This window comes from Gigantopelta aegis, chromosome 14, assembly GCF_016097555.1.
Source record: "Gigantopelta aegis isolate Gae_Host chromosome 14, Gae_host_genome, whole genome shotgun sequence".
Classification (NCBI taxonomy): Eukaryota; Metazoa; Mollusca; class Gastropoda; order Neomphalida; family Peltospiridae; genus Gigantopelta; species Gigantopelta aegis.
Genome location: NC_054712.1, coordinates 54,218,976 through 54,245,505, shown reverse-complemented (window position 1 = coordinate 54,245,505; position 26,530 = coordinate 54,218,976). Strand labels below are relative to the sequence as shown.

Here is a 26,530-nt window from a genome sequence, read left to right as displayed (position 1 = left end):
TTTAAAACAAATTTGGACCATACATGTGTCATTATGGTTGAACCTTCAATGAGAAACTGAGCCTTAGTGAAATTTGTCTTGCCACGATCAATTGAATGCAGTGGAAACTTAGCTCAAAGTGAGTTGTAGTTACTGTTATACTTAACTCTGTTTATCCATATTCATTTTGAGGTGTTGTCCATGTCTAATTAAGGTTCAGGCATGACCTTCTGACCTTGCCAGTGGCAGAGTTGGAGTAGACAAGCTGTAGCAGAATTTAGGGAGCCCATTTTTCTTAAACAGAGATATTTAGGTCGTACTAAACCAAATAACTTCTGGCTGGGTCACCCGAGGTGCACCCAACTTTTGATAGAGAAGTGAACACCACAAGTCCTGTGATTGGTGATAAATGTGAGTGTGTTGGTTGTAAAAAAAAAAGAAAAAAGTTTCATCTGGGCAAAAAAATGTATGCAATTTTATTTCATCTGGTACCACTGTGTCAAGTAGCCTTGTACTTGAAACATGTTTGGGGTACCTGGAAAAAAAAGTCATAGATGCTACCCGTTATCTCAGAAATGAGCAGCTTGACCCCAAATGTTTTCTGATTCAATTTAAGGACAAGGGGTGGTAGTATTTATATCCATGGTGTTTATGTCGATTGATACGCTGCAGGTAGGAGTTTTAGCCACATATGTTACTATTGTCGTCTATGGGATTTGATTACGCCCTTTAAGCATCATATGTCTTTGTACATTTGGGTCTAGTGATCTAATGAGATATGTCTTTGTAAGTAAGGTTCATTCTAGATTATATATGATAAAGGAGGAATCAAAGACTATTTTATTGCACACAACTGCAGATTGTAATGCCCACTTTATAGAATCTTAACCTTTGTAAATCAGTTGTGCATTAAAAAAAAGAAAATGTATACGATTTCACCAATTTCATAATTCTTGAAATTTCCTTTAATTAAACATAAGGCCTGCTTTCCATTAATTTGAATCTGCATGCGAAAATGTGCTTTTCCATATATGCATTTTTGCAAGTGGATTTCTATTCAAAATTAGATGTTGTTGATGTGTACTTTTAGGCCGAAAGTAAATACTTCACGTTAAGATGTCACTGTGCTTAAAAACTTGTGCACTCACTTTTTTTCAGTGCACTGTAAATGCACTGTACTGATAAACTGACGTGCGGAATTGTGTTAATGGAAAGTGGGATCTCAGACAGACGTGAATCACTTGCTCCATTTTGGAGAACTCAGTCTTGCCAGACCTTGTTTTGACAAGGATATAACAAACTCCTAAAAATCAACTCAGTTTTTTTCTTTTTCTTTTACATACCTGTATGAAATTAACATAATGTGAAGTGTTCATTAATATTTATGCAAGTGCCTCAGGATTACAGAAATCAAAGAAAGTGCAGCAATTTCATAACATGTTTATTTATTTACCCATTTCATACATTATTGTCTGTGTTAATCTTGTATGTTGTTGTCGTAGAGTCGAAATCTGTAGCCACAAGTTCAGTGTTTTATGCAAAATGGCAGCACAGAGGGTGTCCCTCATCAAAATAGCATACAAATGAGACAAAATGTAGATAACATTGCATTACATTGTGTGTTCATGTCATACTATATTTATAACACAAGCAGCATAAATTTAATTATTTCACTAGTAGAGAGTTAGTATTGTATGTAGGTTTATCTTACACATGTAACTTTGATGACATGAAATTTAGTGTCACAAAATCAAATTATTTTGCAATATTTAAAAAAGAAAAGAAAAAAGGGGGGGGGGGGGGGTGATGAAATTATATCTAGCTAGAAATTTGAGTGGACAAGAATTTGGCCTAAATGTTATTAAAAATAATAGAAATAGAATGTGGTATTCTGTTTACTATTAAAGTAATGGCTTCATAGACCTATTATATTAATTAATAGTGTCTGTTTTACTGTTATGCAAAAATTTCTTACGGGTAATGTAGCAGCTATTAAGTGTCTTCCAGATGATAACTACAATATGGCGTACAGTAAAACAGATGATAACTACAATATGGCGTACAGTAAAACAACACGTTGAACAGACCAGACTCCACTTACCGTAATAATAAAATCAAAATATTTTCTTTTAATGAAACTTTCTCAGACAAGACAGCACATACCATGGCTACTTATTAAGCATTTGTGTAAAATAGTTTCAGTGAGTACAGATTTATTTGGGTTTTTTTACCTGTTAAATTGGACTTCTGGACTGTAAATTGGACTCTATTTTTGTGCCCCTACACATTGTGTGAATTCTTTACAATATTATTTAGTTTCCAGTGATAAAATTCAAACAGGAATGGAATCACTTACATATGCCTTGTATGTGAATTCTTTACAATAGTATTTAGTTTCCAAGATTAATCCCAGCTCCCATTTGTTTTGCAGTGTATATGCAAATCATATATGGTCATTAGATTGATCATTGTTAAAGTTTTTTCATTTGAATGTCTAGGATTTAAAACTATAATATTTGCAGTGTCGATCTTGGCACAATATACCTAAACTAATATATGGTTCTGTGCATGGGTATGAATTTGTGTACATGTTAAAACTTTATTTTTAGACTGTGATACCATTTGCTTGAAGCAATAAATGTTTACTACAGAAGCCTTTTGTTTAGTTTTTTGTATAAATATATTGTTTATTAATGTGATGGTAATTATATGATGGAATCGGTCACCATTGTGAGGTATATGGCTATTCCAACCCAAGGGACAAAATGTTTTTTGGGAAGTCCGATGTTTACTGAAGTCCGATGTTTACTGAAGCCCTTATAAATAACATTTTATCACACAGGGGCTATTTCTTGGTGACCATGACTGAATTATCAAAGACTGTGGTATGTGCTATCCTGTCTCTGGGATGAGGCATATAAAACATAACTTGCTACTAATGGAAGGAAGGAAATATTTTATTCAACAACGCACTAACACATTTTATTTACGGTTATATGGTGTCGGACATAGTTAAGGACCACACAAATATTGAGAGAGGAAACCCGCTGTCGCCACTTCGATTAGCAGAAAGGGATCTTTTATATGCACCATCCCACAGACAGGATAACATACCACGACCGTTAATATACCAGTCGTGTACTGGCTGGAGCGAGAAATAGCCCAGTGGGCCCATTGACCAGGACCAATCCCAGACTGACCGCGCATCAAGCGAATGCTATACCACTGGGCTACCTCCCACCCTGCTACTAATGGAAAAATGTAACGGGTTTCTTCTCTAAGACTATGTCAAAATTACCAAATGTTTGACATCCAATAGCCGATAGATTTTTGGTTTGCCCTAACCAAAATATCTATCGGCTGTATTCCTATAATGCATAGGGCACTAGCCAAAGCTTCTGTGGGGGCTGCTAGTGATTTCTCAAACATTTGTCCAACACTGAATGTGCTCTAGTGGTGACATTAAAAACAAAAATTGTTTATACCTCATAATGGTGATTAATGGGTTTTTTTGCCCACTTAGCAAAATGTTTGTACACTTAGATTATCATAATTTATTTTTGACACTTCGCCTACAAACTCATACATGCAAAAATATAGTCCCCATTCTGGAACAGCATAAAATATAATAACTTCACTATAAATTTAAATACAAGGATGTCAGTTGCCCGAACTAGTGACCAGTCATAAAATATCAAATATACAAACAATTACAATGATTTAAATCTTGAGTCACAATAAGTTAATTTATTCTACAATCAAGTTAAATTTTTACCAGAGCTTCATTTTTAACTGTTTACCTAATTAAATAAGATTATGTAAACAATAATCTAGTGTCTCAAACATATCCCCATTGCTCACATATGTTTTGCTGTATATCCTGGCAAGCATTCACATTTCCATGGTAGTCATTGTTGCAAAATACACCTTTATGATCCAAATAATGAGAAATATCTCCATAAATCAAAACGTAATTTTTTTTTTACTTTAGATCCGATTTCATTGGATGGCTCACATATACATGCATACATATTACATTACATATTTCTCGGTCATTCAAATCCAAATCTGTTTAATTTAATTATTATTGCATTTGACCTTTAATGCTGCTTTCATTGGAAAATGTCATAGTTCCCAATTCACAAGTTGTGAAGAGCATTCTTTTGGTGACCGGCGTCGTGGTTAAACCATTGGTCAAGAGGCTGGTAGGTACTGGGTTCGGATCCCAGTCGAGGCATGGAATTTTTAATCCAGATACCGACTCCAAACCCTGATCCATAACTGGTTCAACAAAGGCCATGGTTTGTGCTATCCTGCCTGTGGGAAGCGCAAATAAAAGATCCCTTGCTGCTAATCGGAAAGAATAGCCCATGAAGTGGCGACAGCGGCTTTCTTTTGGTGAACTGGGGTATCATAAGTTTTTCCGTTGGTGGGCCCTTTGGGCTATTTCTATCCTGTCTGGGATGGTGCATATAAAAGATCCCTTGCTGCTAATCAAAAAGAGTAGCCCATGAAGTGGTGACAGCACATTTCCTCTCAATATCTGTGTGGTCCTTAACCATATGTCTGATGCCATGTAACCATAAATAAAATGTGTTGAGTGCGTTGTTAAATAAAACATTTCCTTCCTTCACGTAAGTTTTTCTGTCTCAATCTTCACAACTCATGGAAAAAAGACAATTATGTGTTGGGGTGTGTGAGATTGGAGTGACGGTGCAGATTGTTTATAAATCACCTGAACGCTCTTCACTTGAGTGAGACTCGTGAGATATGATTGCAAACTTCACTCATTGTATATCACTCATTCATTTCCATCCAGTTGACTACCACACTGCCAAGCAGGTCCATGTAAATAACACATCTGTTATAAAATTAGACTTTTTTTTATTAAACACAAAAGATGAGTAAATATATTTGAGCCTGGTGGACACCACATCTGATGGATGGAAAAGGTTCCCTAAAAAATCGACAAAATTAACTTGTCCATCATCTTCTGTCGACCATGTATAATCTTCTGCCAATCAAATTAAGATGTCTATCATTTTTGACCAATCAAAGGTCCTATTCTACCAATCAAATGTCATGTTTGTCAAATTCTACCAATCAAATGTCATGTAAGTCATATTCTACCAATCGTATCACATGTCTGTCTTCTGCCAATTTTCTTCCAGCCATTTAAATTACTTCTACTATTGAAAATGTTATATCTATAAGCTTTTGCCAATCAAATGTCATGTCTTCCATCTGCCATCCTCATATTGTATAATTTGCCAATCAAATATCAAGTGTATTATCTTCAGTCAAATAAATTATAGCATCTCTATAAATTTGCTCAATTATCTTTAAAGATCAAGCAAATGTATCACTCATCTTAGTTCAAGCAAATGATACGTCTCTCTTAGGTCCTATCACAATACACGTTTTTAAGGCTCATCAGAAAACATTTATCACCATAGGTGAGTCATCTTAGGCCAGTCATAAAGGATGTCGTATCATCTTCAGCCAATCAAATTGCATCTCTTATCATCTTAGACCAATCAACTCTTTAGGACGGTCACAAAACCTGTCATATTATTTACAGCCAATGAAATGGCAACTCTTTATCATCTTAGACCAATCCACTCTTTAGGATGGTCACAACACATGTCATATCATCTCCAGCCAATCAAATGGCACCTTTTATCTTAGACCAATCAACTCCTTAGTGGCAATTTTCAAAATACTGTTGAAATCAACACCGAGATGGCATCTCCAGAAGCGTCGAACTCGTCCCCAGGTCAGACTGGGGAAGCACGGACTGGCAATCCCGTGGAAAACCCTGGCAATCACCCGTCCATTCAGACTGTGTTCATGGCCGTACAGATTGATGAACTGTCGAATGTCCAGCACAAGTTGACCAAGGTCTCGACTTGTTGAGTCCTGAAATTATTACATTATAGGATTGTTAGGCATGATGTGTAATGACAATAAAAACTATTACGGTGAGGAATATGGTGACAACATGTTAAATCACATTCCACTGGGGTTTTAAACATTGTATCGCCCATTTATCCAGATCTTTTTAAAGTTGAAGTCTGTTTTGTTTAACGACATCACTAGAGCACATTGACTGTTAGACCGTACATCTGGAAACTAACACATGTACCGATAGTACATTTTTGCATTAGCAGCAAGGCGAGACAGCACATACCATGATCTTTAGTATATACCTGTTGTATGGAACAGGTTGTAATGGGAATACTGATGTGATTTGATCTTAACAGAAATATAACCCAAGGATCAAAATATGAAGATAATATACTTTGAATTACCTGGAATTTCTAACTGGAATATTGTGCCCTAATCAAAATAAGAAACTGATAACATACTTTCAGTTGTTTTGAATTTCTAATTGGGATATTACCCCTTAATCAAAATATGAAACTGATAACATACTTTCAATTGTCTTGAATTTCTAATTGGGATATTACCCCTTAATCAAAATAAGAAACTGATAACATACTTTCAGTTGTTTTGAATTTCTAATTGGGATATTACCCCTTAATCAAAATATGAAACTGATAACATACTTTCAATTGTCTTGAATTTCTAACTGAAATATTACCCCCCCCCCCAAAAAGGTAATACATTTGTAAATTTTCCTTTAATTTCAAACTGGAATATTGCTCAATCAAAATCCGAACCTGTAACATATTTTCAGTTATGTTTTTGTTTTCAGTTATAAATTAGAAAAAACCCACAAAAAAAAAAAAAAAATAATTAAAAAACCCAGAACATTACCTCTAGGCTGTTTTCCTCTGCTTCACTCATCCGCATCTCAACAGATTTATCATTTTCAAAATAGTCCTCAATAAAACCTCGCAGTTTGTCGCTCTTCGCCATGTTAGCTTCATCACAACACATCCAGTAATTTCGATGTGCTGCACTGAAAATTAAAAATATAATGTCTTTTTTAATGTAAATTTAAACTATTGAAATTGACGTATGTCGTATTTTGGAAATGAAACATATCTAATTTTCACACTGTGATGAACGATTAAACAGGTAACTAAATAAAGGAAAAGTCATCGTCCTTAGTCTTAGCCCTCTGCACTGCTGCGACTCATTTGGCAAAGAATTTTTTTTATCACCATTCACAAAAACAGTATACTCTGTAGTAAATGTAAGACTACTGTATATTGCTATGTATTAACCGACTTTTCAAGCCTCTAAATACCATCATGGGAAGAGGAGTCGGCCAATACATGGTATACTAATTTCCATACCACATTGTTTACATTAAAATTAATGTAACCCAACTGACTGAAATTGAATTTTTATTACATATTCTCCCCCCCCCCACCCCACCACCCACTGCTATATTACATTTGCTTTTATCCTTTTCCAAAATTAAAATGGTGGGTTGAAATATTTTTAATGGATATGAGAAACTATTAATGTGTCCCTGTCCTCCAAAGGTTCAGGCACATTCTAACCCCCCCCCCCCCCCCCCCCCCCAGCTCAGCCTCTGGATAACCACTGGCCGGGTCCTGGCTACAGATTTTCAAAGCTATCTTAGCACTACAATATCGTAAAACCATCGTAGGCTATGATGTCACTATGACACACCAATCTATAGTGACATCATAGTCTATGACACACGCCAAAGTGACATCATAGCCTATGTCACTATGACACATGCCAAAGTGACATCATAGCCTATGTCACTATGACACATGCCAAAGTGACATCATAGCCTATGATGGTTTTACGATATCATAGCACTAAGATGGCTTAGAAAATATGGGCCCTGGATGATATTTGTAATGAGCGTTGTATTTTTAAAATACTGTCATCATCTCTTGAGAGAGCTGTGTAGAAGGTCCAGCTGAAAGAGTTGTTGTCTCCTGTTTCACCACCCAGTGGTGCAGGAAGTCAATCGCTGTGTCCATCTAATTCTCAGTCAGGTCCCTAGGTTAGGGTTAGGGTTAGGGTTAGGGTTAGGGTTAGGGTTAGGGTTAGGATTAGGGTTAGGGTTAGGTCTAGGGTTAGGTTAGGGTTAGGGTTAGGGTTAGGGCTAGGGTTAGGGTTAGGGTCAGTGACATTACCTCTTGAGAGAGCTGTGTAGAAGATCCAGCTGAAAGAGTTATGTCTTCTCCTGCTTCACAACCCAGTGGTGCAGGAAGTCAATCACTCCATCCATATCATCTTCAGTCAGTTCCCCAGGGGAGGGGGAGGGGGAGGGTGAGGGTGACGGTGATGGTCAGGGTTAGGGTTAGGGTCAGTGACATTACCTCTTGAGAGAGCTGTGTAGAAGATCCAGCTGAAAGAGTTCTGTCTTCTGTTTCACCACGTGGTGGTGCAGGAAGTCAATAACTCCATCCATTTCATCCTCAGTCAGGTCCCCAGGGGAGGGTCAGGGTCAGGGTCAGGGTCAGGGTCAGGGTTAGGGTCAGTGACATTACCTCTTGAGAGAGCTGTGTAGAAGATCCAGCTGAAAGAGTTCTGTCTTCTCCTGCTTCACCACACGGTGGTGCAGGAAGTCAATCACTCCATCCATCTCGTCCTCAGTCAGGTCCCCAGGGGAGCGGAAGTGAAACGTTAGATCAGAAAACTCAACCATCACGCCAGTCTTTGAGGCCCCACCTTAAAAAAATAAAAATAAATGTGAAATAGAGAGAGTCTATGGCATTTAATTGGCCATATACTGTAGACCCTGAAATTAACGTGCCCCTAAATTAATGCGAGTGAAGGTGGGCAGACTAAAATGTGACATGAAATTAATGCGAATGGCCTCCCTTTGAAATATTACTTTCCTAGCAACACACTTCTGTGCAGTTTTTGGTTAAATCTGAGTTACAGTTGTCTTCAATGAGATCAAGTCACTAACATGTGTGTGTACACATCAATTAACCTGTGCCATCCCAAGTGTTTTTGGTGAGATGAACTCAAAGCCTATTTTTGCAGCATTCATTTACGAAATGTGTACAGTTATCTAAATCTGGTCAAACATTAGCATATATGTATCATTACAACTGTATCTCCCTAAGAAGGTAGACATATTTCAAATATGTAATCAAAGAGTAATTCACTCAGTGATATGGCGACTAAGTTGCAGCAAACTTGAACAGTGAAAAAAGAAAAACCCCATCAGTCTCAGGATTAGAGTGCTAAAACCCATTCACATGAGATGGATCGTGTCGGGTTTTTTACACGGTGACCAAAGACCCTGAAATTGTCACATGTGGCTGGCATCTTGCTGGACTATTCAATGATTAGTCAAGACTCACCTACAATGAATTGTTTTTCCAGCTGATTTTTATAAATATATTAGAATTTTAATCATTGTTTTTTTTTTTTAATAACGTGGGACACATAGACAAAACACAGAAATAAATGTGTAATATCATTAATGCGAATAACACAAACTCGCATTTTCACATTAATATTATGTTCGCTTTAATTTCAGGATCTACGGTATTTATCTGATGACTAGCACTTCATGGTGTTATGAAATGCACACTAGCCTGCTTTCGTTTCAACTTGATCACTCCATGGCATTACCAAAAAAACTTCCACTAACCTGGTTTCATTTCAGCTTAATTTTCATGCTTATATTCAATTATGGTTCAAGCATGCTGTCATAGGCACCAATTTGAGCTACCTGGGTTAATAGTTTAATGCCGGAGGTTACTCTGAGAGAAATTGGTGTTGCAGGGCTTTAGAGTGCACCAAAATTTGGGTAATAAATATTGTGTACAAAATATGAATGCAAAATTAAATCCAAATATACAGACCTCAAATAGACTAAAAATAAAGCTTTAATTTGATTAAATAACGTGAAATGAATTTCTGACTACACAACTCTTCAGCACTTGTTAATAAGACCACTTCACAAAAAAGGTCTGGTTTAAACAATATTTATTCCCAATTATAATGCTGGTTGGGGATTGGCCAACAGGCAAAATTCCTATATCAAAGCATCTCCTTACAATTTGAAAATGTAATCCAGGTTTACACAAGATGATAGACCAATGGAACATTCCATGATTCCAAATCTTAAAGGAATATTCCCATGGGCAAGTTTACAAATCTATTCGCAACCTCAGGTCTGCCAAGGATTATAAATAAAAGAAGGTTACTATTGAGATGGAAGAAAAGGTGGGTTATTTCTACAGTCATGTGACAATCCCACTGTGTTCAGAAGAGACAAAACACTTGTTGTGCCCAAATGAAGCAAGGAAATGTTTTATTTAACAACGCACTCAACACATTTTATTTACGGTTATATGGCATCGGACATATGGTTAAGGACCACACAGATATTGAGAGAAGAAACTTGCTGTCGCCACTTCATGGGCTACTCTTTTCGATTAGCAACAAAGGATCTTTTATATGCACTATCCCACAGACAGGATAACACATACCACGGCCTTTGTTACACCAGTCGTGGAGCACTGGCTGGAACAAGAAATAGCCCAATGGACCCACCGATGGGGATCGATCCTGAACCGACCGTGCATCAAGTGAACGCTGTACCACTGGGCTATGTCCCGCCCCATGCCCAAATGAAGGACAACTAAAGTCTTGTGGTGTGTTTAGTAGTCCGAGCACTGGAACCAAATTTGACTACCATTGTTCTCTATCATAGGACTTTCATCTAACATTAGTGGCAAAAACCAGTCAAGAGTGAAAGCTGATTTTCATTATGAAATTGTACATTGTAGTAATAATTGTCTCCGTATGTGTGAATAAATAACTGGTAAATGACTCAGTGTTACCATCTGATTAAGAGTTATTTCCCTTGGTCTGAAAAACCCATCAAGATGTGGAAATTCACCAATTATAATGAGAATATGTTTTACTTACACCATTTCATTTTAGCTATATATGTATGGACCAAAACAGACAAATCTTATGTTGTAAAACAAATTTATCCTTTTTAGGTCTTTTTTCTTACAAAATGTTTTTCCTGATCGACTTTGTAATTATGGATGTGGCCAATGCATTATGCTGCAAAGGGTCTACTTACAGGTAGAGATAAAAATGATAAAATAATTAATTAAATACCGGCTACTGGATGTCAAACATTTGGTAATTGTATCACAGTCTTCAGGGAAAACCTGCTATATTTTTTCCATTATCAGTGCAGGACAGTTTATGTACACTTTCCCACAAACAGGACAACATACACCATGGCCTTTGATATACATGTACCAGTCATGGGGCACTGGTTAGGACAAGAAACCCCCCCACCCCACCCCACCCCCCAAAACAATCCACAATCAGAGAACGTAACCTAAGCACCTCAGTTGAATGCTGTACCAACTGAGCTAAATGTCGAACTCTTTATGATGATAATCACAAATATGTCAAAGTTTTTCAATTCTGTATACCAACTATACACTTGTCAGTCAGCTATGATTCAGTGTTTCAGTTACAAAAGAAAGGAATGTTTATGTAGTACGGTAATTAATACTGTAGTAATTTTTCTTCCATACTTATATCCAAAGTAGGTTCAAGCACTCTGTCCTGGGCACACCCACCTCAGTTATCTGGCCCTTCTGAATAGGGGTTAGTGTGAGAATTGTTAAACCCTGTCCTGGGCACACCAGCTTTAAAAACCAATGGATATGACACAAAAGACAGTACCAGTACGTTGCACATAGTACATAGTCCAGTAAAATATAATACAATATAGTACACAGTATTTGCCATGTAAAGTATCCATTGACCAAGTCCTCCATGAAACATTGACCACTGAGTCCTGCCTGTGTTAAAGTGCATGTAAAAGACACCTTGCTGCTAATCAGTAATAAGAATAATACATTGACCACAGTCCTGAATCCTGTGTGTGTTAAAGTGCATGTAAAAGAACCCTTGCTGCTATTAAGTAATAAGAATAATACACTGACCACACATTCCTGAATCCTGTGTGTGTTAAAGTGCATGTAAAAGATCCCTTGCTGCTATTAAGTAATAAGAATAATACACTGACCACACAGTCCTGAATCCTGTGTGTGTTAAAGTGCATGTAAAAGATCCCTTGCTGCTATTAAGTAATAAGAATAATACACTGACCACACAGTCCTGAATCCTGTGTGTGTTAAAGTGCATGTAAAAGACACCTTGCTGCTATTAAGTAATATGACTAATACACTGACCACACAGTCCTGAATCCTGTGTGTGTTAAAGTGCATGTAAAAGACACCTTGCTGCAATTAAGTAATATGAATAATACACTGACCAGTCCTGAATCCTGTGTGTGTTAAAGTGCATGTAAAAGATCCCTTGCTGCTATTAAGTAATATGACTAATACACTGACCACACAGTCCTGAATCCTGTGTGTGTTAAAGTGCATGTAAAAGACACCTTGCTGCTATTAAGTAATAAGAATAATACACTGACCAGTGTGTATGTTTTGTTTAATCACTGGCTACGTTGACCACAGAGTCCTGCATCCTGTCTGTGTTAAAGTACATGTAAAAGACACCTTGCTGCTATTAAGTAATAAGAATAATACACTGACCAGTGTGTATGTTTTGTTTAATCACTGGCTACGTTGACCACAGAGTCCTGCATCCTGTCTGTGTTAAAGTACATGTAAAAGACACCTTGCTGCTAATCAGTAATAAGAATAATACATTGAATATGCAGCCCCCAATGTCCTATCATTGGTAAAGTACATTTAAAAAATTCATTGCTGCTGCTAATAATAATAATAATAATAATAATAATAATAATAATAATAAATAATAATAATAATAATACACTGGCCAGTCTTGTGTGTGTTAAAATATGGGTAAAAGAGATTCCTTGCTGCTAATCGGCATTAATAAAAATACACTAAATACATGTCCTCTGTGGTAAATTGCATGTAAAAGATCCCTTGCTGCTAATCAATAATAAGAATAAGAATACACTGACCATGCAGTCCTCCATGTCTAGAGTGTGGTAAAGTGCATATAAAAGATCTTTGCTGCTAATCAATAAATTTTTTTACATTGATCACGCAATCCAATCTGTGATGAAAGAAAGAAAGAAGTGTTTTATTTAACGACGCACTCAACACATTTTATTTACGGTTATATGGCGTCAGACATATGGTTAAGGACCACACAGATTTTTTTAGAGGAAACCCGCTGTCGCCACATAGGCTACTCTTTTTTACAACAGGCAGCAAGGGATCTTTTATTTGCACTTCCCACAGGCAGGATAGCACAAACCATGGCCTTTGTTGAACCAGTTATGGATCACTGGTCGGTGCAAGTGGTTTACACCTACCCATTGAGCCTTGCGGAGCACCCACTCAGGGTTTGGAGTCGGTATCTGGATTAAAAATTCCATGCCTCGACTGGGATCCGAACCCAGTACCTACCAGCCTGTAGACCGATGGCCTGCCACGATGCCACCGAGGCCGGTCCAATCTGTGATGAAGTCCATATAAAAGATCCCTTGCTGCTAATCAATAATAAGAATAAGAATACATTGACCATGCAGTCCTCTATGTCTTGAGTGTGGTAAAGTGCATGTAAAAGATCCATTGCTGCTAATAAATAATAAAATACATTAACCACACAATCCTATCTGTGGTAAAGTGCATATAAAAGACAGCTTGCTGCTAATCAATAATAAGAATAAGAATACAGCGGACTTGAACCTTAGTTGGAGATAAAACCACAAACACAATCACATCGCCATCTCACTGTTTAGTGTCCGCTCTAAATTTAATATCACCGATGAACTCAATATGTACTTTTGTTTCGCCATCTTGTAACTGTAAATTACTGTTAAAGTCTATTTGATCTTGGGAATTGGACTTGCCCCTTGACAAAAATAAAGTTTTACAATCTGATTTTCTTGTAGTCGAACTGTCTTGCATTAGGCAAGCATGTTGGCATTATACATTCATTATGCTAGCGAATTACGGTCTTTAAAAATATCAGCAGTGGTGATAAGAACTCCTGTAATGATATACACTATCTTATTTTTTCTTCAAAAATGTCAAGGCAAGAAAATTACATTTTGGAAAACATTATATGAATGTCTTTTCATCCGAAAATTTACTCATCAATTATCTAAACACATTTTTTTCCCCCAGGCTGGCATTACATTACTGTCATTACAGCTGTAGTAATTATTCGTTAAATATAAATAATTGCATTTGTTGAATCCTAGGTTAAAAAGTGTAATGTACGTCTCAAACCAATTAGTAAAAATTTACTTTCTTTCATGTTAAAGGTTAATTTTATCTTTATAAATATAATTAACTATATATAAACCGAGATAAAAAACAAACTCTTTTGCAATAATGCAGCCAAACATCAGGATTACATCATATCATTTCCAGTTGTTCTTTTTAAATTATTGAAAATCTTTACATAAAATTGCTTTTGGGCTACAAGTAAAAAGCAGTGCTCATGGCTTGTCTTCCTTCAGTAGTGACGTCATTTTCTATGGGGGGGGGGGGGGGGGGGTTTCTTATCAAAATCGAAAATATGTGTAAACATACAAATTACAGCAAGACATCCAAGATGGTGTTCGGTTTGCAGGCATATGGTGGAAGGTGGGGTGTGTATGGGGGGTGTCCATCTCTCAGTTGAGACCAAGTACTTACGTTGTCACACTATTATATAAAAGCATCAATAACCATTCAAATGTTCAGCTAAACATTATATAGGATATTAAACGAGCTTCCATTTCCTATCATGTTTATGTCCTGAGTGAAAAAACAACAACAAAAATGCATGCTTGCGGCTAGGTTGTCACAAGGTAGTTACAAGATTGTTACACGGTAGTTCAAGCAATGCAAGCTATTTGCAAGCAAACATTTAGCTCACGTAAGGTAGTCAGTAATTCTGCAAGCTTGCCGGATGCATGTTTTCATTTGTACAAGCATGCGCAAGCTTGCTGCATGTATATCTTCAACTGTGCAAGCTTCCCACAAGCATGTTTTCAGTTTTGCAAGCTTGCTGCATGTATATCTTCAACTATGCAAGCTTCCCGCAAGCATGTTTTCATTTTTGCAAGCTGGCTGCATGTATATCTTCGTCTGTGTAAGCTTCCCACAAGCATGTTTTCATTTTTGCAAGCTGGCTGCATGTATATCTTCAACTGTGTAAGCTTCCCACAAGCATGTTTTAATTTTTGCAAGCTGGCTGCATGTATATCTTCAACTGTGTAAGCTTCCCGCAAGCATGTTTTAATTTTTGCAAGCTGGCTGCATGTATATCTTCAACTGTGTAAGCTTCCCGCAAGCATGTTTTCATTTTTGCAAGCTGGCTGCATGTATATCTTCAACTGTGTAAGCTTCCCGCAAGCATGTTTTCATTTTTGCAAGCTGGCTGCATGTATATCTTCAACTGTGTAAGCTTCCCGCAAGCATGTTTTCATTTTTGCAAGCTTGCTGCGTGTATATCTTCAACTGTGTAAGCTTCCCACAAGCATGTTTTCAGTTTTGCAAGCTGGCTGCGTGTATATCTTCAACTGTGCAAGCTTCCCGCAAGCATGTTTTCAGTTTTGCAAGCTGGCTGCGTGTATATCTTCAACTGTGCAAGCTTCCCACAAGCATGTTTTCAGTTTTGCAAGCTGGCTGCGTGTATATCTTCAACTGTGCAAGCTTCCCGCAAGCATGTTTTCATTTTTGCAAGCTGGCTGCGTGTATATCTTCAACTGTGCAAGCTTCCCGCAAGCATGTTTTCATTTTTGCAAGCTTGCTGCATGTATATCTTCAACTGTGTAAGCTTCCCACAAGCATGTTTTCATTTTTGCAAGCTTGCTGCATGTATATCTTCAACTGTAAAAGCATGTCTACACTTGTGGAAGCTTGTGCAAGGTTTCACACAAGAAAGGCTTAGTTTGTGAAGTCCAAATCATTTTCATGGTTATTTTTTGTAAATTCAGAACTCCTCATATGATTTATCAAATTCAGTGGGAACAGTGGCTAAACAACCAAACATACATGTAACAGATTTAGATAGTATTTACAATAATAATTACAACAAAATTAATATTAATACATATGCATGATAATGTAATATGGTTAAGACACAATCATCTTGTAATTAATGGATTTTCAATTGGCCCCCAAAATAACAACATATGCATGGCCATGAGAGGATCTGACTTGGATCATGTTTAGTTGAAATTAGCCTGGTGGAATTTGAGAAGATGAAAATGTCTGAGCCAATCAGAGGCCAGGGTGGCCATCTTGGATTTTGAATCGGCCTCAAAAATAACAATACTTGGTCAGGGCTATGAAAGGATAATTTGGAAGATTTGGTTGAAATCTGCTTGTACGTGGACTATGAGAAGTCAAAAACAACTCATTTAATCAAAGGCCAGATCAGCCATCTTGGATTTTGAAACTGCCCAAAAATAACAACTCTTGGTAAGTGTCATGAGAGGATCACTTGGACCGAATTTGATTGAAATCTGGCTGGTGGAAGTTAAGAACTAAAAGGTCTAAGTTAATCAGAGGCCAGGGTGGCAATCTTGGATTTTGAATTGGCCCCCCAAAATGAGAGAATCATTTGGACTAAGTTTGATTGAAACCTGCCTTGTGGACCTTGAGAAGAAGCAAAAAAATGTCTCTGTCAATCAAAGGCCAGGGTGGCCATCTTGGAGTTTAAACTTTCAGGAAAAATAACAAACTTGGTCAGGGCCATGAGAGGATCATTATAAATACATATGGTTGAAATTTGCATGGTGGAACTTGAGAAAAAGTAAAAAAATATCTTAGTTATTCAGGTCAGGGTGGCCATCTTGGAATTTTTATGGCCTGAAAAATAACAAAACTTGGTCAGGTCTATAAGAGGATCATTTGGACCAAGTTTGGTTGAATCCTGTTTGGTGGAACAGGAAAAAAAAAGAAAACAAGAAGAAACAAACAAATGACTTTACACCACTGTATGGATCTTCAGACAGTGGAGGAATATAACCTAAAACAAGAAGAAGAAGAAGAATACAGGATCAGGAGCTTTATAGCATATCAGCATATTAGTTTAGTCAAGACTACCCCACATACATGGAACATGTCTAACATACAGGAAAACTAATTTTGTAAGTATATGACTAAATGTAACACCTATTTTTTTGTTTTTCACTTTAAAACTAATCATTGTTGGGTTTTTTTAGAATTAGACAAGATGCATCATGGCTGCCGCTGATAATGGCACAAGCTTGCAGGTAGCTCGTCGCAAGCATGCGGAAAGCTCGTCGCAAGTGTGCGGGAAGCTCGTCGTAAGCGTGCAGGTAGCTTAGCTCGTCGCAAGCGTGCGGGTAGCTTAGCTCATCGCAAGCTTGCGAGATGCTAGTTGCAAGCATGCAAGAAACTGGTGGGAAGCTTGCTGCAAGCATGCAACAAGCTGGCTGCATGGTTGTAAAAAGGTTCCAAATACTAGCTTAAACTGAACAAGCGTGCGGGAAGCTCGCTGCAAACTTCCGAGATGCTAGTTGCAAGCATGCAAGAAACTGGTGGGAAGCTTGCTGTAAGCATGCAACAAGCTGGCCGCATGGTTGTAAAAAGGTTCCAAATAATAACTCGAAATGCAGTAATTACTACCGTGTAAGATATGCTTGTACAACTTTGTCGCAAGGTAGTTACCAGCTAGTTACCAGCTATTTAATAAGCTTGCAATTTTTGTTTGGGAATTGTCAATGAAAATTATTTCACGAGGGACATAAACATGATACGAAATGGTAGCGAGTTTAATATCCTATTTATTACCCATAATCGATCTTAATTTATATCACTCATCTGTTTCGATGACGTTCCTTTAAGGTTGTGCACCAATTGATGATGTCATTGTGTGACGTCAAAAGTGTTACATTCCACTTGGCATTCTAGTGGGACGTATCACTTTGATATGCTAACCATATGGGTAATAATACAGTATCCGAAACATTGCTATTTTGTTCTTTGGATGATAGGAAATTGCATTTTGTGAATGTGTAACAAGATAAAAATTTAGCTTGTGTCTCATTACCTCATTGGTAGCTACCCTCTCCACTACATATATCGTTCCTACAGACCGGGTTTGGCAATGGCTGTTGATACAGCACAGATCCCTTGCTACTGATGGACAAATGTAGCAGCTTTTCTCTCCAAAACTAAATGTCAGAATTATCAAATGTTTGACATCCAATAGCCTTTGATTAATTAATCAATGTGCTCTAGTGGTGTTGTTAAATAAAACATTTTTTTTTTGCATGAACATTGGTTAAAATCATGGACATTTTTTATAGTGGGGAAGGCTGATTTTTGTCCTAATTAAAAAAAAAATTAACACTCCCATCCCAGTCTCGTACACTTATGATTAAAATAGAAATAAAACAGCAATACTCACCATGCATGCACAATAGTGACAGATGTGATCTGCTCACAGATTGAAATGATATATTCTTGATTCGTTTATACTATATCTATATCTGATTATTCGTTTGTTAATCTCTGTAAGTTAACAGATCCATTTTTACACCAAACATTTACTGTTGGTACAGTGGGTGGCACGTAGCCCAGTAGTTAAGTGCTCTCTTGATGTGCGGTCGGTTTGGGATCAATCCCCGTTGGTGGACCAACTGGGCTATTTCTCGTTCCAGCCTGTGCACCATGACTGGTATACCAAAGGCTATGGTAAGTGCTATCCTGTCTGTGGCATGGTGCATATAAAAGATCTCTTGCTACTAATGGAAAAATGTAGGTTTTCTCTCTAAGACTATCTAAAAATGAACAAATATTTGACATCCCATAATAAATCAATGTGCTCTAGTGGTGTCATTAAACAAAACAAACTTTTTGTTTATTGCTGGTACAGTGTACCAGTAGGTTTTGGTAACTACCGCTTGAAAAATTAAACCCTTGGCTAAAAAATTATAATTGTTAAACATATTTCTTTCTTCTCTTTTAATTACCAGTCATGTCAGCACAACATTATTTTCTCTTCCTGTACAAAATGTCCTCAATTAAAAATGAAAGCTACAGTCTATCAAAATAATTCTTCAAAGGCAACGATCAATTTAAGTGCATGAAACAAATGCATCCCAAAAAGGTCAGTTATATTTTTCACTGGTCTCTGAGAGGGATAACAAATGATGAAATGTCTAGAATGAGCGAGAACACCATGTAACAGAAATTAAATCCAATATTCTGATCTACGGCTCTGAGAAAAAATACATCAGGTCTGATCCCATAAATCAGAAGAAGATTGTAAAAACGTAATGAACAGATGACATTTGACATTTGTTAAAAATATCCATGGGAATAGATGTATGCCTGGTCAGTGGAAGGAAAAGAATGAAAATGAACAGATGACATTTGTTCAAAATATCCATGGGAATAGATGGATGCCTGGTCAGTGGAAGGAAAAGAAAGAAAATGAACAGATGACATTTGTTAAAAATATCCATGGGAATAGATGTATGCCTGGTCAGTGGAAGGAAAAGAAAGAAAATGAACAGATGACATTTGTTAAAAATATCCATGGGAATAGATGTATGCCTGGTCAGTGGAAGGAAAAGAAAGAAAATGAACAGATGACATTTGTTAAAAATATCCATGGGAATAGATGTATGCCTGGTCAGTGGAAGGAAAAGAAAGAAAATGAACAGATGACATTTGTTAAAAATATCCATGGGAATAGATGGATGCCTGGTCAGTGGAAGGAAAAGAAAGAAAATTAACAGATGACATTTGTTAAAAATATCCATGGGAATAGATGGATGCCTGGTCAGTGGAAGGAAAAGAAAGAAAATGAACAGATGACATTTGTTAAAAATATCCATGGGAATAGATGGATGCCTGGTCAGTGGAAGGAAAAGAAAGAAAATTGATTTTGTTTAACGACACCACTAGAGCACATTGATTTATTAATTATCGGCTATTGGAAGTCAAACATTTGGTCATTTTGACATATAGTCTTAGAGAGGAAACCCGCTACATTTTTCCATTAGTAACAGACAGGATAGCACATACCACAGCCTTTGATATACCAAGTGTGATGCAGGTTAATTAATCATCGGCTATTGGATGTCAAACATTTGGTAATTCTGACTCGTAGTCATCAAGGAAAACCCACTATATTTTTTTCTAATGCAGCAAGGGATCTTTTATATGCACTTTCCCACAGACAGGAAAGCACATATCATAGCCTTTGACCAGTTGTGGTGCACTGGTTGGAATGAGAAAAACCCAATCAGTTGAATGGATCATCCAAGATGGTTCGATCCTGCAACACAAGCACCTCAAGCGAGCACTCAACCGACTGAGCTAAATCCCACCCCTGGGAATAGTGGAAGGAAGAGAAGGCAAATTAAGGCATGTTCTGTTTAACAGCATCTCAGCATATTTATAAAACTACAGTTAGGTTGCATGGTGAAGTTCTACATTTTAAATCAAAAGCTGGATACTATTTTAACAAGGCATTCTGAGAGTACAGCTATACCCACAAATTTTCATATCTCCTAAGTTCAAGAGCCATATCTCTGTCAAAAATGGGCAAATCGCCATGAAAGTCAAACTTGATCTGTAGCAGTACATGACTGGTAGTGACTAATAAGAAGGTGGGTCGTAGTCCAGTGGTAAAGCTCTCGTCTGATGAGCGGTCAGTTTGGGATTGATCTCTGTTTACTGCAACAAAGGTCATAGTGAGTACTATCCTGTCTATTGGATGCTGCATATAAAAGATTACTTGCTGCTAATTGGAAAGAGAAGCCCATTATGTAGTGCCAGCAGTGGGTTTTCTCTCTCATTGTCTGTGTGGTCCCTAACCATACTTCCGACACCATATAACCATAATTAAAATGTGTTTAGTACAGGGCCAGATTTAGACCTTGGGGGGTCCGGGGTACTTCAGGTTCGGAGGCCCCTCAACATAGAAATTAAATTACATGACAAATAAAAAAAAAAAAACTAATTTTATAATTATTACATTTTTTTTAATAAAGGAAGTCCTTAGTCTGGGGGGCCCCTCTGGCAGGGGGACCTGGGGCAATTGCCCCCTTTGCCCCAGGCTTATAAATTCGGCACTGGTTCAGTGTGTCATTAAAGAAAATATTCCTTCCTTCTTATTTGAAAAAACAGTTGAGATTCATATTACTGAGTTGGTAATAGAGTTTAAATTGGAATCTTCCTTCCTTTCTTCCTAATTAAAAGGAAAATCATATTTAAAAAAAATTCAAGATTGATATAGTGAAACCTCTCAAAACCGGACCCTCTAAAAACTGGAATCCCCTCAAAACCGGACATTTTTCATGGTCCTATCCCTTTTTAAATATCTGTGCAGAAGAGAACCTCTCTAAACCAAATACCTCTCGAAACCAGACTTTTTACTTGGTCCCAAGGGTATCCAGTTTAGAGGAGTTTCACTGTATTACTGAGGTGGTCACAGAGTTTGGACTGAAATCAGTTCTTGGATTTGAACCCAGCACCTGCCAGTCTTGAACCCAATGGCTCAAACACACTACATGACTGGGACCATGTAGCTACTTTATAAATGCATGAGCCAGGATAAGAGTGATAAAATCCAGACTAAGATTTAATTATGTAGAGTGACCACGTGCCCATCTGTACTGTGTTCACGGCTGACACGGGCACTGACACCACCACCATGCAAATCATCAACACACAAACAATCGAAATTCAGAGAGTTACATCTCATTTTCAACAAACCTTTGACTATCTTTCAGATCTGTTAACATAAAGGGGCCGTCATACAGCATACATTGTTGCATGCAATTTATGTGAAACGTCGCTGATGTATCGCAACAATATTGCATGCGATTTTGTGTTCACACAGAGAAACAAAATAGCAGACGAAAGTAGTGATGACGAAATTGTTTTGTTTATAAAAATAATAAAGATGGAAATCACGAATGATTAAAGTGGACCCAAGTTGGAAGTGAAGTGTCAATAGAAATTTTGAAGATCAAGTAGCCTAGTACTTCAGGGCTTAAAACTTGCCAAAAAATATGGTGGCCCAAAATATAATGGTAAGTGAACCACAAACCACGAGCAAGATTTTAATGTGGAATAAATAGGTGCAATACAATATTAATAGTGGCTCATATGTTATAGATCTAAAGTAGATCGCTCAAATAATAGTATTATTTGGGTGACTAATGCCATTAGTTTGTAATATTCAAGTCGCCCAAACACGACATTGGTCACATTTTGTGACCTGGCTACAGGCCGTTTCTAGCACTGTACTTACGAGTAATGTCCTTGCCAGTCTCCACTTGCAGAGCTGTTGCAATGGACGTCAGTGCTGCTGTTCTCATGTTGTTGTTTTTATGATAGTTGGAACTACCCATATTTCATAAATATTTGTGGCCGTGATAAAGTTCTATCATATAAAATGTATCTGCCTCGGTCAAACACAGACTTGAACCTTTGGCTGCCATTTTGCATATTTGTAAGTTTCTGATTGGTCAGTTAACCCCTGTTGCCTGCAACATCACATGGAAACAGAACAAGTTCTATTCGAACAACATTGAGGATATGTGTTGCACATCAACAAAATCGTGAACGATTTGCATTCACACGAGGAAATGTTGTTGTATGCAACTGTTGTATGCACAACGTATTCTCGCATGTCGTCTTCTTAAGAATCCCGATTAACCAATGTGAGTGGAATCCCCTCCGTGTAGAATTCTATGTACTATACACAATGTTGAATTATGTACAAAAACCTTCAGTCTTTCTAAAAAAATTATTGAATGTTTTTAAAATTTAAATAGAAAATTCGAATGGTTATCTTCTAGTTTCGATCGGTTAGTTCTGAAACTTGGTACTATGATTCTCTGTGGCAGTCTTCACAAATTAATAGAGAAATATTCTGGAAATTTTGAATTTTTATTAAATGTAAACATTTTAAATAAAAATTTAACATTGAAAATTCAAAAGTTTATCTTCTCCTGGAGTTTTGATCGAATAGTTCTGAAACCTGATACTATATATATTTCTCCAAGAGTTTTATAGATATAGCCTATGTGGAGGAATAGGTTTCTTCATACTCTATACCAAGTTTTAAAATAAATGTACATTAAAACACCAAATAGTCAGTTTAAAATGTCTTAAGGAGTCATTAAACAAAGATCCTTTACTAAAGGTCACTACAGGTACCTAGATAATATGCTGTGATAATACTTAGCAAACATTCCTGGGTCTCCTACCAGTCACCGACATGACAGTATGTTGTGATCATATTCATCAATTCCTTTGTTCTCCTACCAACCACTGACTTGACAATAATACGCTGTGGTAATATTGAGCAAACATTCCTTTCCTTTCCTACCAGCCACTGACTAGACAATATGCTGTGATAATATTTGACAAAGATTCTTTTCTTTTTCTACCTGCTACATATTCATCAAACATTCCTTTGTTCTCCTACCAACCACTGACTTGACAATAATATGCTGTGGTAATATTCAGCAAACATTCCTTTCCTTTCCTACGAGCCACTGACTAGACAATATGCTGTGGTAATATTCAGCAAACATTCCTTTCCTTTTGAACCAGTCGAAGACACCTACCAGGTTGTAAGTTCCACTGTAGTAGCCGAAGTTCTCTCTTCACAGGACCCGAGTCCCAGCCCATGCTGTCACTCAGCTCAATGATGTCAAATTCAACACTGCTGCGGTATGAAAATGTCTCGCCTTCCATTTTCTGCTTCGCTATGGCTACGGCTACGGGTGGACACTGAAATTAACATTAATATCAGAATAATTATTTTATGTTTGGATATACTTGATAATGGATGGATGGATGGATGAATGAATAAATGAACGGATGAATGGATGACAGATAGTAGGTAAGGGGACAGAGATAAAGATAGATAGATGGATGGATAAATGCACAAGTGAGTAGAATGATGGATAGATGAGATAAAGATGGATGGATACAAAAATATTAGAATTCAAAAGCGTTGTTTTCCCAAAACTTTCTACTTGTATTTTCCCAATGCATTTTGTAAATTTCCTCAATACATTTTAGCAATTTCTTCAAATACAGTTTGTCATTTTCCCAATTCTTTTTCTTAATTTGGTTCAACAATTTCTCTAACAGTTTGGCAATTTCCAAATTCATTTTGTTAGTTGTCCCAAATACAGTATGTCAATTTTCCCAATACAGTTTATAATTTCATCAATACTGCATGTCAATTTAGTTTATCAGTTTCCTCAATACAATTTGTTAAATTGTACAATAACATTGTATGTCAATTTTCTCAACAGTTTTGTAATTTTTCCAATAAAAGTTTATCAATACTGCAGGTAAATTTCCCCAATTTAATTTACCAATTTCCTCAATTCAATTTGTAATTTTTTTAACTCAGTTTGTCAATTTCAACAAAACAGTTTGAAACTTTCTCCAATATATATTTTTTTTTCTTTCAAATATGGTTTATCAACTTGCCCCATACAATTTGTCAATATTCTTCAAAAGAGTTTGTCAATTTCTCCATTGTATTTGTATTACAAAGTTCAGCTTTAGATCATTATTACACATCTGTCTGTTAATATGATTATTGTAACACACCATATTAATAATAATGATTTCTATCAGCAACCAGATGACACTATTTATTCTTTGATGGACATTGAGAGAGGGCACAATTGTGAAGCTTAATTCAAATGAAGAAGATGTTTTACCATTAACTACAATGGCAAGGCATTGGCGGACAGTAGAGCCCTTTAATCTATGCAGTTACTTAACAGTGTACTTTTATAAAAGTACATGCTACTTTCTTCACAACTATTTGTAAATAGCTATCTAGCCTTGCAATAAAACATATTGTTTTACTTTATTTTATTTAATTGCTTGTTAAATGGGTGGAAATGACAACTAGGAAAGATAGCATTACAAGTATATAAGCTTGCAGGAGATTGTAAAAACATAATGAAATTGCTGTTTTAGTTTGACAGCTTTTCTGGCTTTATATATTGCAAACAAAAAACATATCGACTTTTTAACAAATATATGTACTTTTCTATCTGCCTTTTTGATTTGAATTTGTTTTTTTCTATTTCAATAAAACGTCTGTTCGGTGTTGAAAACTAATAATTGAAAACAACAGTATTATGAAATGAAAGTAATAAAAATTACTGATAGTAAATTGTATTTTGACAAATCACTGCAAACAAATAATTAGTGTATTACATGCATTCTCAAATTGAGATTTTCAAAATCCAATGAATTATTTTTTTAAATTTTGAAATACTTTTAACTTTTTAATTATTAATTAATTATTTTTTTAAGTAGTCGATTCATTCTGACTATTCAAACTGAGGACACAATATTTTACATGAACTGTCATTCTGTTCACATGTTTCTTACATGCAGCTTTAAAAAGAAAGAAAGAAAGAAATGTTTTATTTAACAACGCACTCAACACATTTTTATTTACGGTTATATTGCGTCAGACATATGGTTAAGGACCACACAGATATTGAAAGAGGAAACCCGCTGTCGCCACTTTGTGGCCTACTCTTTTCGATTAGCAGCAAAGGATCTTTTACATGCACCATCCCACAAACAAGATAGTACATACCATGGCCTTTAATAAACCAGTTGTGGTGCACTGGCTAGAACGACAAATAGCCCAATGGGCCCACGGACGGGGATCGATCCCACACCGACCATGCATCGAGCGAGTGCTGTACCACTGGGCTACCTCCCGCCCCCTATGCAGCTTTAAATTCATGCTAACTGCCAATTGTTTATGTGGTGAATCATTACATTCTACAATTAAAGGGGTAGGACGTAGCTTGCGCTCACTTGATGTATAGTCAGTCTAGGATAGATCCCCATTGGTGGGCCGATCAGGCTATTACTCATTCCAGCCAGTGCACCATGACTGGTATATCAAAGGCTGTGGTTTGTGTTATCCTGTCTATGGGATGGTGCATATAAAATATCCCTTGCTACTAATGGAAAAATGTGGCACATTTTCTCTCTAAGACTATATGTTAAAATTACCAATGTTTGACATCCAATAGCCAATGATTAATAAATCAATGAGCTCTAATGGTGTCATTAAACAAAACAAACTTTTTAACTTTCTAAAATTAAAATTTACAATCTTCAGAATCTTATTATACTAGTCATAACAAGTTAAGGGCCATTATAAAATTTTACCATACTTTAAAATAAAAATAAAAATTCAGGGGTGATAGGTAATGAAAAGTAGGTTACGAACTTGAATAAAGCATTTCAGATTGCATGTACATGAGTCTTTTACTCACAGCTTGTTTGGTTGCCGGTAGATAGCGTATGGCAAATGCTTAAAAAAATATCCAGATTTTTTCACTTTTTAAAACTTTTTTGTTGTTAACTAAGCAGGACACCGGCCTGAAAACTGCATGGTGAACGTGAAACTTCTTTTTCTACGTCAACACTGTTCATGTTTGATTAGGGTTGGGAGGGTATAAATTCTTCTTTGCAATCTGGCTTCAGATAACCATTCATGCCACCAAAACATAAACTGAACATTCTGGACTGTGATCGAGCCCTGCCATGTCTGAATGATAGCACATCCATGAGACAAGTAGTGAGATGCCTACAAGTGAGCCTTT

At 36.7% G+C, this 26,530-nt stretch overlaps 1 protein-coding gene across 1 annotated transcript in view; it reads right to left on the bottom strand.

Moving 5' to 3' along the window:
- Nucleotides 1-4,493: 4,493 nt before the first annotated feature.
- The window catches only part of LOC121389338 (ATP-dependent DNA helicase Q4-like), a 218,839-nt gene continuing 196,802 nt past the window's right edge, over nucleotides 4,494-26,530 (bottom strand). Inside the window, exons 5-8 of the mRNA XM_041520934.1 lie at nucleotides 23,492-23,657; nucleotides 8,424-8,604; nucleotides 6,760-6,904; nucleotides 4,494-5,898 (exon numbers count right to left, since the gene is read on the bottom strand). Of these exons, the coding sequence (XP_041376868.1) occupies nucleotides 5,659-5,898; nucleotides 6,760-6,904; nucleotides 8,424-8,604; nucleotides 23,492-23,657 (732 nt within the window). The 3' untranslated portion in view covers nucleotides 4,494-5,658. The remainder of the gene's footprint in view (nucleotides 5,899-6,759; nucleotides 6,905-8,423; nucleotides 8,605-23,491; nucleotides 23,658-26,530) is intronic.